Here is a 14150-nt window from a genome sequence, read left to right as displayed (position 1 = left end):
CTATGTTGTGTCATGTGTCCTATTGCTTATATGTTTGTCTTTTTCATTTTTCGACATGGCGTTGTCAGTTTATTTTCGATTTATGAGTTTGACTGTTCCGCTGGTATCTTTCGTCCCTCTTTTATTATTATAGTTTGAGACTAACTTATCTAGGCGTCCATGTTAAGTATACTAATTAAACCAATTTTAACTTTGACCTATTTTTGCTTATGATCAATTATCTGCTTGTTGGGAGGATTTTTGTCCTTAGAATAGTTTGTCATTATCTTAAATTGGCCTTACCGCATTCCGTAAAAGAGGGACGAAAGATACCAAAGGGACAGTCAAACTCATAAAAGTAAAACAAACTGACAACGACATGGCTAAAAATGATAAGACAAACAAACAACAGCACACACGACACAACATAGAAAACTAAAGAATAAACAACACGAACCCCACTAACTTTGTTCTGTTTTGTTTTGTTTGGGTTTTTTTTTTTTGTTCTGGTTTGTTTTTACCTTTTGAACAGTTTGCTTCTGATTTGCTTATCTACTGAGACATTTAGGTCTGAACGTTTGTATACTTGATGACATTGTTATTTGTTTCATTGATTTTACCAGACTGTATCTTAGCTTTTCTTAATTGCAATGCTGGATTGAATGGGTACACTCGTTATATTTGATTATAAGCATAAAGTGGGCGACATATTTTATGACTTTAAAGATAAAAATAAAGTTCTTAAACTACTAATACTTTGAGTGATAAAAGATAATTTATAACAGTTTTTAGGTTTAACTTATCGATTTACAAATAATGTTTATATATTGTTGATAGCAACATGGAAGTGAATGAATATGGTTATTGAATTGCTGGGTTATAAAGACAATGGACTAAAAATCTCTCTTTTCTATTAAATACACCGCACAAAAAAAGGTAAGCCTAAAACTAAGGGTTAATTTAGAACACCAATTATCAAAATACGCCTGATTAGAAAGTGTGCGTTATGTGCTACATGTATATAAACTAATCATAGATACTAGCATTCTAATTTTGTATTTGTGCCAGACTCATCAGTGTTGCTCGAATCAACCAAAGTTAAAAAGGAGAAATAAACTCGCTTAAAGCATTACAAATAAATGTACAAAAATACTGTGCGTAAATTGCATCTAACTGAGACGGTAACAGTCAGGATTCTACTTCTAGTCCAGTCAAACTAAGATTTTACCTCAAACTAATTGCAACAGAAAATGTTTTAGTTCTAATCTATAGCATTATGCCCTTTATATACACAGAAAAAAGTCCCATAAAATCTAACTTGAGGAAAAATCAAAATCTACATTTTTAATTTCCTATGGAAATTAACATTGGAAGGGGAGATAACTCTTACAAAAATGAGTCATTTTCGGTAAGTTTTTGGTTGTTTTTCTTGAAATTTAGGTATAGTATGATACTTTGATGGGGTTGTAAGTTTGTATTTGACTAAATTATATAATCTTCTACTCATGAAATGTACAAAACCGAAATGTTATGGGTAGTTTTATTTTTTTCGTGCATTTTTCATTCAAGAAATTGCAAATTTGAAGCTTTGTGACCATTTCGAGAAAAAAAATGTGAAAAAATGGTATTGTTTATACCTGCATATTATATTTTTTCAGCAACTTACCTATCTTAAGAAACTTTAACCCACAAAGAGAAGAATACATGCTTAATTATTTTGATAAAATTTGCGATTCTTTACCTTGACATGTTGAAAAATTCAATAAATGGTGAACTAATGAATTACGAAATCGAGATTATAGCTTGATAAAAGATATTAAAACACCTTTAGAGTTTTTTGTTATACTCTAAAGACCGCTAAAAAATCAAGAATACATACATTCTGATGAACAGAAGTGGTAAAAATATAATTTTGTATCAATTTTAATTGATATTTCTGCCTTTTTTGCAAGAGTTATCTCCCTTTTCAATGCAAATCTCCATAGGAATTTTAAATGGTGATTTTTTTAGTTTTCCTCAAGTTAGATTTTATGGGACTTTTTTCTGTGTACATTTGGGGTATAATGCTAAAGATTACAACTTTAAAATCTTCTGTTGCAATTACTTTCGGGTTAGGGTCAAATTTATGCTAGATGGACTGGACTATTCGTCAAAATTATCTCCCCATTACACCAGTTCATTTTCACAATCGTAGAAATGGAAGCCATTGTAGGGATGACGCGCTACCAATTTTGCTCTTTGAAACCGATAAATTTATCCACATTTCACCATTACGATCCTTATATGTCAGTTGTATTTTTAAAGGCAAATGTATCAACTAGCTAATGAGCATCAGTTAATGATCTTGTCTGCATTGATTCAACTTTAAACTATTGTCTGATCGGTTGTCAGGTGGAATTTTCGAAAATTCATAAACATTTAAAAAAAATTCTAATTTAATATTTCGTGGAAGGGCAGACTTGGGTTTTTTAGTGGTTGAAGACTATAACCCAGGTTATCAAACACAAAAAAAAATATAATTTTTCGAAGATATGCATTTTCATCATCCAACTTGAAAGACTGTCGTCAAGTAATTTCAGTAAAAAAAAATAGCTATTCGAACCCACCTATTCTGTTTTTGTGATTCATTAGATAGGTATTTCACTTGACCCATATATTGCATCTTTTAGTACTGTGATTTTTTTATGTTATAAAGTCAACCTGTAGCTTTGATATATAAAAATAATAGAATCTGAAGCGAGACGATGTATGAAATATTCTTGATTTATACGATATCAAGACAAAATATTCAACTCAAACACGCCCTAACATAAAAAGGTGCACTCGATGTTCTCCTTTCGATACTTTTATTACTCATTGTTTTGGATTTTTTTCTTGAGTCAGTCACAAAATAGAAAGGCAGACACGAAAATTACTGAACTGATAGATTGATATGTTTTCTGTCCGTGGTAAAAAAAAAATTGGAGGTTATGCATTTTCTTCATCCAACTTGAAAGATACCCATTTCGTCGACTTGATATCTAATTGTTCTGCTTAACTATGTACTAGATAAATTGAAAACTTATGCAAATGGTGTTTTTAAAATAAAACACTTCGTAATTGAGAAGAAAATTGTAATTTTGTTTGTTTCTATTAACTTTTAAAATTTTTGTCACTATAGTAAACATTACAGTACACATTTATCGCCTTCTCTAACAAAGAGCTTCGATTCTTTTGTTCTATTTCAACCGGGTTTCCGACTGGTTACAAAGACAAACAAGCAAATAAAACAAGAAACAAATCATGTGGGCAATACCTTTCAATTCATAATAAAATTCAATTCGTTCTAAAGTTCTAAAAATCCACCATGGTGTACACACAGTTTTAAATGCATTTTTCAAAGGTTAACAAAAGATCTAACACATATCTTTAAAAAAAAAATTAAGAAAATAGTAATAGTAACGGTTTTTCTAGCTTTGTTATTGACTAGTTTATATGAAGAGTATAGATGGTTAAGTAAATCAAGTATAAATTGTCAGAAGAGCCTTATTTTATTTAACAAACATTTTTTAATCAGATGACTTTTTTTTGTATAATTATTATTATACTTGAATAATGTATAAATATCAATTATCAATTGACAATTTACACTTTACATAAAAACAAAATTTGAATTTACATTTCCTTTTTCCTTTGACAGAGTATATGAATATGGTTCATTTTGGATAAAATATCAATCCAGCGGAAACAATGGATGATATGCAGGCCTGTATGTAAGTTATTCTTAATATGATTGACATTTCTATCCAACAAATAATTACAAATGATTTTTTTTCCCGATTTTTTGTTCAATTCTGTATTAAACTGTTTCGATGAGTGTGTGCCTCTTTGTTTATCTGCAATTATTGTTACTAGTCTTATATTAATCAACTTCCTCAACATATATGACCAGTCAAACAAAAAATTGAAAACTTAATTGTATTTGTTGTTTCTCTTCTAAGTACACGGCATTTAGAAGCAAGACCAACGAATGGTTGGTTGGGAGTAAAAATGATGTGCTTACGAAGGATGGCTCTGCTTCCTATGAACCAGCACCTTATAAAACAAATCAAAACTGTGGTACAAAATAGGGTATATTCTCATATTCTGGTATTTTTATCTTATATTGCCTCTTGACGTTAATAATTTTCAATGTTTTCCACTGAAATCAACGCATAAATGTGAAGATACAAAACGTTTGCAATGCTATTCCGCCTTTAGAACGAAAATGTATCCCTCAAGACAAGGATTTGTATAGTATTATTAGTCAAGATCATTCGTTAAATAAATCATCATAGATACCATAGATTCCATAGATACATCAGACATAGTTCGTCTACAAAGGACTCAAGAGTGACAATCCAATCAAAAAGCTTTTTTCTTTTTATATTTGTCTTAACAAATCGATTTGTTTGAAAGTCGTTCACTTGATATTAAGGGGTCAAAGGTGACAGATGCCAATAGAAAAATAGGAACCAGATGCTCCGCAGGGCGCAGCTTTATACGACCGCAGATACGACCGCAGAGGTCGAACCCTGAACGCAGAGGTCGAACCCTGAACGGTTGGGGCCAGTATGGACACAACATTCAAACTGGATACAGCTCTGAATTTGGATTGTGATTAAACAGTTGACACATCATAGGTTTCTGACACAGAATGAATGTGGTCTAATGAACTTGAAATAATTTTTTTTTGCTTTTGAGCACTTCACTATGCTGTTGAATATTAATCCTTTGGTATTTGAAGAAATTTTCTTTTTCATTTCTGATATCTGAAATAAGAAAAATTGAACCCCACCATTTTTTTTTCACCTCCCCCTTTCCCTGATTCCAATTATGATCTCAATTCAAATTTGTAATGGAGTTTTCAACATAACTTCTCATTTAAATACATCATAAAATATAAAATGTCATACAGTCATTTCTCGCTACATTGAAGACCTGTTGGTGACCTTCTGCTGTTGGTTTTTTTCTATGGTCGGGTTGTTGTCTCTTTGACACATTCCCCATATCCATTCTCAATTTTATGATTTAAATTGATTTAACTACTGTTCTGGACAAAGAAAGATAACTCCAATGTAACATTTTATATTGGCAAATTTCCAATGAAGTTCATTGAACTAAAGTTTTTGGCAAATTTCCAATGGAATTTATTAATAATCAAGTTTTTGGCAAATTTCCAATATATATAATTTAAGAGCAGTTTAGGTGAAATATTAAAATGAGTTTCAAATACCAACATTACACTGCTTTTAAATTATGTTTTGTACTTTAGGAATTGTCCATTAACCTGGAAACCCTTTCCTCCCTTTTTTGCACCTTATTCCTTAACGGTTTGAGCCATAACTCCCAAAGACAATTTTTACCATCCCTTTGTGATATTCCAATATCCAAAATCTAAATACATGGGTACATTCATCATATCAAAGAACCCCAAGAATTCAATTTTTGATGAAATCAAATAAAGTTCAATTTTGGACCCTTTAGACCTCAATGTGGACCAACTTGATAACCGGTCCTAAATATTAAAAATCTAAATACATGGTTAGATTCAGCATATTAAAGAACCCCATATATTAATTTTTTGTTGAAATCAAACAAAGTTTAATTTTGGACCCCGATTTGGATCAATTTGAAAACTGGGACCATAATAAAAAAAACTCAGTTCATGTTTAGATTCAGCATATCAAAGAACCACAAGAATTCAATTTGTTAAAATCAAACTAAGTTTAATTTTGGACCCTTTTAAAACGGGACCGAAAATTAAGAATCTAAATACACGGTTAGATTCGGTATATCAAAGAACCCCAATAGTTCAATTTTTGATGAAATCAAACAAAGTTTAACTTTGGACCCCTTTTGCCCCTAATTCGTTGGGACCAAAACTCCCAAAATCAATCCAAACCTTCCTTTTGTGGTCATAAACCTTGTGTTAAAATTTCATAGATTTCTATTAACTTATACTAAAGTTATTGTGCAAAAACCAAGAAAAATGGTTATTTTGGGACCTGTTTTGGCCCCTAATTCCTAAACTGTTGGGACTTAAACTTCCAAAATCAATCCCAACCTTCCTTTTGTCGTCATAGACATTATTTTATAATTTTATAGATTTCTGTTTACTTATATTAAAGTTATTGTGCAAAAACCAAGAAAAAATGTTATTTTGGGACCTGTTTTTGGCCCCTAATTCCTAAACTGTTGGGACTTAAACTTCCAAAATCAATCCCAACCTTCCTTTTGTCGTCATAGACATTATGTTATAATTTTATAGATTTCTGTTTACTTATATTAAAGTTATTGTGCGAAAATCAAGAAAAATGCTTATTTGGGCCCTTTTTGGCCCCTTATTCCTAACCTGTTGAGACCAAAACACCCAAAATCAATCCCAACCTTCCTTTTATGGTCATATACCATGTGTTTAAATTTCATAGATTTCTATTAACTTTTACTTAAGTGAGAGTGTGAAAACCAAACGTCTCGGACGACGACGACGACGACGACGACGACGACGACACCAACGTGATACCAATATACGACCAAAAAATTTCATTTTTTGCGGTCATATAAAAACAATTAGTCAAAATCGACAGATGTTTATACAATGTATATTAAATACCAATTAAAGAAACACTATACCCAGATAATTGAAGATGTTCAAAACTTAAAAACGGAACCACGCAAAACAAATAACGATGAAGAACTCGTGTTCTCCGGAGGATTCAATGCCATCTAAATTATAGATATGATGTAATATAAATTAAAAGATACTTTATTATCATGTTCATGTTATTATACTACTATGCTTATTTGGTGTATATTCATATTCAAAGTATCTTATGTTTTTGTTTTTGATTATAAACATTTGCTTATCTGGTGTATATTCATATTCAAAGTATCTCATATTTTTGGTTTGGTTATTAACAGAGATTCGAAAGCCAGTGTGGATGCTAATCCTGAGATTAATGGTGTTGTATGTGTCATAGAATCATCATTATGTGATGTAATCCCGCCATCTGAGAAACCTAATTCGCTTGGTAATGATCAAGGAAAATCATTGCTAAAAAGTTGTTTGACGTACATAGACAAGACATCGACGAATAAAGACATCAATATAGAATGTCCAGTACTGTTTAATGAGGAACCCGTATCTGACTTTTTTCTTGATACATTTAGATCAGAAAACTTTGACTATATATCTAGCTTTTGTATTGAAAAGCGAATGAGGAATATATCTATCAGTTGTGTCCGTGTTCATCATAAATATGGATATGTAATTATGGGCGAACTGTCACAACAAAAACTTGTCATTTACTATAAAAATGGGCAGAAAATAGATGAAATACGGTTAGGATACCGACCACAATCTCTTTGCTTAGTTGATGACGATACCGTTGCCGTGGCTACCCCACAGGTAGTGTTGATAATCAACTTGGTGTCTAAAAGAAAAACACACTTTTCTCTGAATGACAACTGTCACGGAATAGCTTGTACTGATACAATGAGACTAGTCGTTAACTGTTTAAACCGTGGCCTTGTTATAACAAATTTGAAGGGGGATATTCTGGAAATTTTTCCCAGCGTCAGAGGCAAATTAGTCTTGTGCAATTTCATGTGGGAAACGGTAGTATACGTCCGAAAGTGCTCGGACAACAAAGTGCACTTTCTTGATTTAACATTAGATAAGACAACAATTATTACATGCCGAGGACTTTGTGAAGCAGGTGGTTTAACATGTGATGATTGTTATAATGTGTTGGTATCCTGTGCTAGGAATAACCGCTTGTTTTCGATAAACCGAGGATGTACAACACCTAACGAAGTACATTTACGTACTCAGAACCCCAAAATAAACTGGTTCTCTTCACTGGATTATCATACGGAAACAAATGAACTGTGTTTGATTACAAACAATGCACATTCATTGTGTGTATTTGCAGGCAAAAAAACAGTTTGAATGGGACCATTATAATTTTTGATTTATTTGGTTTATGAGATTAGCGATATTACCTACTTGTTATGGTTATTATTTATTCTTGATTATGTTTTTATATCTTGCTATGGTTATTACTTGCATCCTGACTTGTTATAACTTAATTCCTGGTTATTGTAATTTTTTTCTTCCTGGATATGATTATAACTGATTTCCCGGTTATTAGATTAAGTTGAAAAGGAGTATCTCAGGCGCTTCAGGAACGGAAAGGTGAATGCGGTGAACCTTATATTTTACTAGACTTTTGAATCTTGAATCTTACATGCATTCTTATGATTTTACCCTTATTTGACAATCTATTGTAATTATGTAGAATGATGTTGGTAACAATAAAAAAAAAGTTATATTGAGACCACTTGTTTTTTCAAGGACACACAGACAGAAATACAATGTTGTAATAATAAGCTCCACTAAACCATTCATTTGTTTTGTGCCATAAATCAGCTGTTTCTATTACTATATCATATTATGATTAATTTTATTCATGATTATAATAAATGTACGAGTAATGGATCATAAAACAATCAACTTTAAGACAATTTATTAGAAATTTTATTTTTATTAAAATTCATCATAACTTGGCACTGAACTAAAACAACATAAATATGCATAACTAAAGAAAAAAACCTACAATGATATAAATCTTTGCTGGAATGGTAAAATAGTGTATCACAGATTAGTAATTTGCATAGGCAAATGTATACAATAAACAGATCTACACAAATAATGTGTTGATGATAATCATCAGCAAGTTATCTCCCTTTTACTGAACAAATGATTGAAAAAAGGTAAAAGTTTTACACTGGCAAGCCTAGATTTTCTAAATATTTGAATTAGTATACAATATTTGTATGTAACTCAGTGATTTGTTTATAGGCATGAGAAGAAAGATGTGTGCAATAATATTATTCTTTATTTTCTATTTTGCAAAGTCAATCACTGTAAACTAACTAATTTCCTGATTATTTTTTTTTACCATTTTCTGAGTCCAAAAACTGCCAAAAAAATGTCTTCAATTTGTAAAAATTTAGTTTGCCATATAAAAATACACATGGAAAATTAAAAAATTCATGAAAACAAATTGCTGCAAAGGTTTCTGGTAAGAGCTAAATGTGAAGTATATTATTACTGAAAATTAGCTTAGTGTATATGGGTGCTAAGAAAAAAGTGTTATAAAAAATAGAAAAGAAGAACTACCAATTAAGCTATTCAACTATACAGTGGTATTAAAGTTCAGATATTTTGCCATAGGTCTAGCTATTAAAAATTTTCATTTTAATATCATTGTTCATACACTCAAAATTGTTTGAATTGTTTCCTGTCCATTACATTTTTAAAGGAGATAAATTACTCATATGTTCATCAATAAATAATATAATATTTTCCTTATTAAAATCACAACCAATACATTAAATACATGTATAAATATATATTCATTTTGGATACAATATTCATGATATTTCTAAATATAATGCTATTCCTACGATGAGAAGGACATTTCCATCCTTCTTACTTAATCTGTCTATTTGATTTTTTATTCCTGAGGCTTACAATAAAAAAAATTGAAATAGTTCATTTCAAGTTTGTGTGCAATAAAAGATTTCTTTAGTTTTTAATCGAAATATATGCAGTTATTCTTTATCATTTAACTTTGACTAAGATTTACAATAATTCTGTAGATTTTTTTTTTCTACAATGTTTTCAACATGCTTCAAACATTTAAATGATTATGACAGATGTGGAAAAACAAGCTTGATTGTTTAAATCATGCATTCTGTTTATATCAGGGTGAGAAGACATAAGCAATATTATTCAAAGTAAAATCTAAATATTACTTAAAATGAAGAAAAGCAATGAAAGCACTGTTCCTTTGCTTTTTTGTGTTATTTGCTGTGCATTTTCTATATTTTTGTCTTAAATGGATACCCAAGATCGTTAATCTGACAAGTCTGACCCAATCATTATTTGACAAGTCTTTCCCTTTTAACATTTAAACTACCAAAAATGGACCTAAATTCAAAGGCATATATATCATTTATACTCATTAAACAAAGAAGTGAATGGTTCAACTTATCATAACAAAAATAGAAACAGCTACTATAAACAACCATCTTAGTCTTAACCACATAGAAAGAAGGGTGCAATGTGTTAAATTTATCAAATAATGAAAAGATAAGCCCAGGACCAATAAGACTAAGTGATATGTTCAACAAGTGTAAAATGTTTTGTCAACATACAAATAACAATAATATAATTATTAAGTATTCCCCGATTTTACCCAAGTTTATTTTTCATCACCAAAACAATGTGCAATCTAGCCATACACCATGTGTCACACTAATTCATTAAAAACATGTTTGTTATTTAAAAAATTATTACACAAACAAAAAAACAAATAAAAATGCCATAAAAAATTTTAAACAATTACACTAAATTTAAAAATACCATTGCAAGTTCATTATTTTATTCAAGCTCAATGTACATAAATTGTATTAGTGGGTATGTGTTGTAATGTTACAGTCATACTATCTTATTGTAAAGGATGTTCAATTGCCTGTAATTTAGGGACACCATTTGTCCAGTACTGAATCAGTCTACAATTGACAAAGGAAAACAATTTGTTTTAAAAAGTGTGTAATAACAGTATTAAATTGTAAATCTGCAAATGACTATTGAATATATGTTAATCAAATATAGATATAGGAAAGAGGGACAAAAGATACCAGAGGGACAGTGAAACTCATAAATAGCTAACAATGTGGTATAAGTGCCACTGTGCCAATGAGACAACTCTCCATCCAAGTCACAATTTATAAAGGTAAACCATTATAGGTCAAGGTACAGCCTTTAACATGGAGCCTAGGCTCACACCGAACATTAAGCTATAAAGAGCCTCAAATATTACTAGTGTATAACCATTCAAACGGGAAAACCAAAGGTATGATCTACATAAAAAATGAAGAAAAAAAACAAGTTCAATCTTCCCTTAAGAATAGGTGGAAAAATAACACTTCATTCACTTGACTGTAATCAAATCACAACGATTTTTTCAATGGTATTTTTAAAACTAGTGTATTTGTATAACAAATGCAATGTTTCTAAAATAACACTTTCATTATCATTTCATCAATTCAATATTCAAAATTCATAACATAAGCACTTGGTCATTATATAATAAAAATACACTAAATTAAAGAGTATTATACAAATTAAACTTCATTGATGCTTTTTAAATATAGCATGACACTTGGTCTTTTTTTATGGTTCACAACTGTGCATATCAAATAAAATTATTAATCATAAAGGCAGAGTTAAATTAATTTGAGATTCTAACACACATAAAGTAAAGCTGTTTTGTATTAGCTAAATTTTTCTGTTTCCTCTTACTCTGCAATTAAAAATACCAATCAAAGATAACTCCATAGCAGCAGATCAGTTTTCCTTAAAATTATACACATCTGTTCCGAATAAACTTAAACATACAATATCTATAAAATTATTTTGGCATGCAAATAATTCAACTTCAGTTATCTCTGATTTTCAGAATTTTATAAAATAAAAAGGCAAAAAAATAGTGAAACTTAGTGTCAGGAGTTAAGAATAAACATTCAAACTGTCTCATGTTGAAATAAGGTATTGCTACCATAATGCTAGCTGGTACATTTGAATACGAAACTATAAATCTCAAATTCCTGAGAAATCAAATAACTCAAATATGGCATTATAAACATCTCTTTTCACTCCAGTCTTAAGACTGTAATAAATAGAAATGTTCATTAATAATAAGGCTTTAAAAATATGCCATAAAAAGTACAAAAATTTCCATTAAACTAGATTATTTACATTGTTTCACTTCTATTTCTAAAAATTAACAGTAAACTAGAAATATATTGTTATATACAGATAAAAGATAACAATAAAAGTTGAGACCAATAAATAAATGTAAAGAGTACAAGGCGTACAGTCAAAATAAGTTTTTTTTTTTTTTTTAAATCAGGCTACAGGACCTGCAGATTTTTAATCAAAGACTAACAAATCTTTTACCCTTTTTATTTTCTCAAAATTTTAATACGCAATTGTTCCCTACTTCAAACAGATCTCTTATAAAGTGCAGTTCAAATAGTACATATTTTTAAGAAAATTCCCACTCTTTTTTTCATTTTTCTTTACGGTTGATCTACTCATGTCTTTCATCCCATGGTAAAATTATATTGTTGTCTTACAGCTACTCAACTATCTTTTTTTTAAATCTTATGATTTAAATTCATCATGTTCTTGCATTAAAGTTGAAATGTTTATAACTAACGAATAGTATTAAAATGTATTCATAAGATGTTTTTGTTAAGAAAATTGTTCTTTTAATCATCCACAAAAGACCAGCTACTGGCAACTGATGGGGACGGACTGTAATTGTCTTCTCCCATAGCTTCTCTTCTGCTGAAAACTGCCTGTAAAGACACAAATATAATTATACAATCATGAAAAAAATGGAATATATTCAACTCTGGCAAAATCTTTATTTGATGGATACAAATATTAATTTCAAGTAATGCATTACATGTATGTATGAGTGTTCTAGAAACTTATAGCTAACAAAAGTTTTACTGCAACAAAATTATTCTTACATGCATTAGATAAAACTTATCACCTTTAAATGAGGCATTTTTAGGATTGTAGGTTTTAAAATTGTCTCGTGTTTCCTAATTGTATTTCTGCATCATTAAAGTCATAAGAAACGAGTGACCGGTGAAAAATTATGTTCTTCCAATTCTTGAACCAATGCATACAAATATCATAAACTTAGTCTTCTGTGCACGAATTTATCGTTTTTTTCGTGTAAATTTCGTATAATCGTCATATTTTTTTTCAATCGGTCAGTGTTGTTGTGAAAATATGGCAGGTAATTAAAGTTCGTGTTTTGAAGCCGAAGTTTAACGATGGTTACCTGTTTGTCAACAATCGACAAAAAATAAACAAAAAAGCATGGAAAGAGAGCATGTGTTTAACATGTGAATTCAGATAATAGTTTATTTTAAGGACATCCATGAGTATTGTGATCACCGGATTTTTACGAGATGGGTCACACTGAGGTCACTTTGCATATGGAAAATATGTCGGGGGAATTGGTTGCTGGAAGCAAGCAATTAAAATAAAGTAAACTTCTTCTAAATATGAATAAATTAAAGAATTTTCTTTAGAAAAAAGTATATGTACATAAGTTTTATAATGAAAACTATACATTGAGTTGTAAAAAATATATGCATAATTATTTTTGATTTGAGGTTTCTTATGACTTTAAGTATCAACTTGAATGTATTTTTACTTCAGTACCATATATATATATATATATCCATGCACAAGTATAACATTGGGAAAAGTCTTTACTAAAGTCCTAAATCATTTGAATAAATAATCAAAAATTAAGTAAGAGCTTCTGATTCATCAATTACAATTTTCAAGCGCATTCCCAACACTACCTTTGGCAGAAACCCTGTCATTTTTGGATTCAAGTAATTTAAAAGTATTCCAAAAAAAGTTACTGAATTAACAATTTAGACATGTTTAGTGCGCAGTTGTGTTTAATACATACTCTTTTCATCCCTCCGAAATTGTGGAAATTTTGTTGTTGAAAATAATAGAAAAATTTAAAAAAAATTACTATTCTCCTGGTAACCTTGATAAAATATCATGAATTTTCATTTCACTTTTAACTGCATATTGTGTGCATCATTTGGATTTTTAAGATATATCAGGTGAAGTCCAGTTCATGCATGTTCCTCCAATACATATATTGAGGTTTCTTCTTGCAAAAGCTTTAACATACATGAGTAGGTGGGGATCTAAGATAGCTAAGGTATTCATAAAATCAAATAGCTGAAACATGTTTAAAAAATTGTGATCTAAGATAGCTAAGGTATTCATAAAATCAAATAGCTGAAACATGTTTAAAAAATTGTAACTGAAAACAGTTATATGAATATGACACACTCTGGAAAAATCTCCACAAAAACAAAAAATTGTGCATTCAACTTTGATATCATAAAATTTAGCAATAAATATTACATAAAATTACACTATCATCATGATCAAAGATCAACAATAGCCAAAAAATTACATTAAATTACACTATCATCATGATCAAAGATCAACAATAGCCAAAAAA

General features: G+C 29.9%; 2 protein-coding genes across 2 annotated transcripts in view; one reads left to right on the top strand and one right to left on the bottom strand.

Annotated features, from left to right (window-relative positions):
• The first annotated feature begins 3655 nt into the window (after positions 1-3655).
• Positions 3656-8516, top strand: LOC134696881 (uncharacterized). The gene is made up of 2 exons (XM_063558839.1): positions 3656-3731; positions 6922-8516. Exons 1-2 carry the CDS (start codon positions 3709-3711, stop codon positions 7949-7951), a joined length of 1053 nt encoding a protein of 350 aa, XP_063414909.1. The 5' UTR covers positions 3656-3708; the 3' UTR covers positions 7952-8516.
• LOC134698109 (uncharacterized) overlaps positions 8517-14150 on the bottom strand; it is a 34980-nt gene continuing 29346 nt past the window's right edge. Inside the window, exon 17 of the mRNA XM_063560400.1 lies at positions 8517-12435. Coding sequence (XP_063416470.1) covers positions 12346-12435 — 90 coding nt within the window. The 3' untranslated portion in view covers positions 8517-12345. The remainder of the gene's footprint in view (positions 12436-14150) is intronic.

Source organism: Mytilus trossulus, chromosome 14 (assembly GCF_036588685.1).
Source record: "Mytilus trossulus isolate FHL-02 chromosome 14, PNRI_Mtr1.1.1.hap1, whole genome shotgun sequence".
Classification (NCBI taxonomy): Eukaryota; Metazoa; Mollusca; class Bivalvia; order Mytilida; family Mytilidae; genus Mytilus; species Mytilus trossulus.
This window is presented reverse-complemented; position numbering and strand designations above follow the sequence as displayed.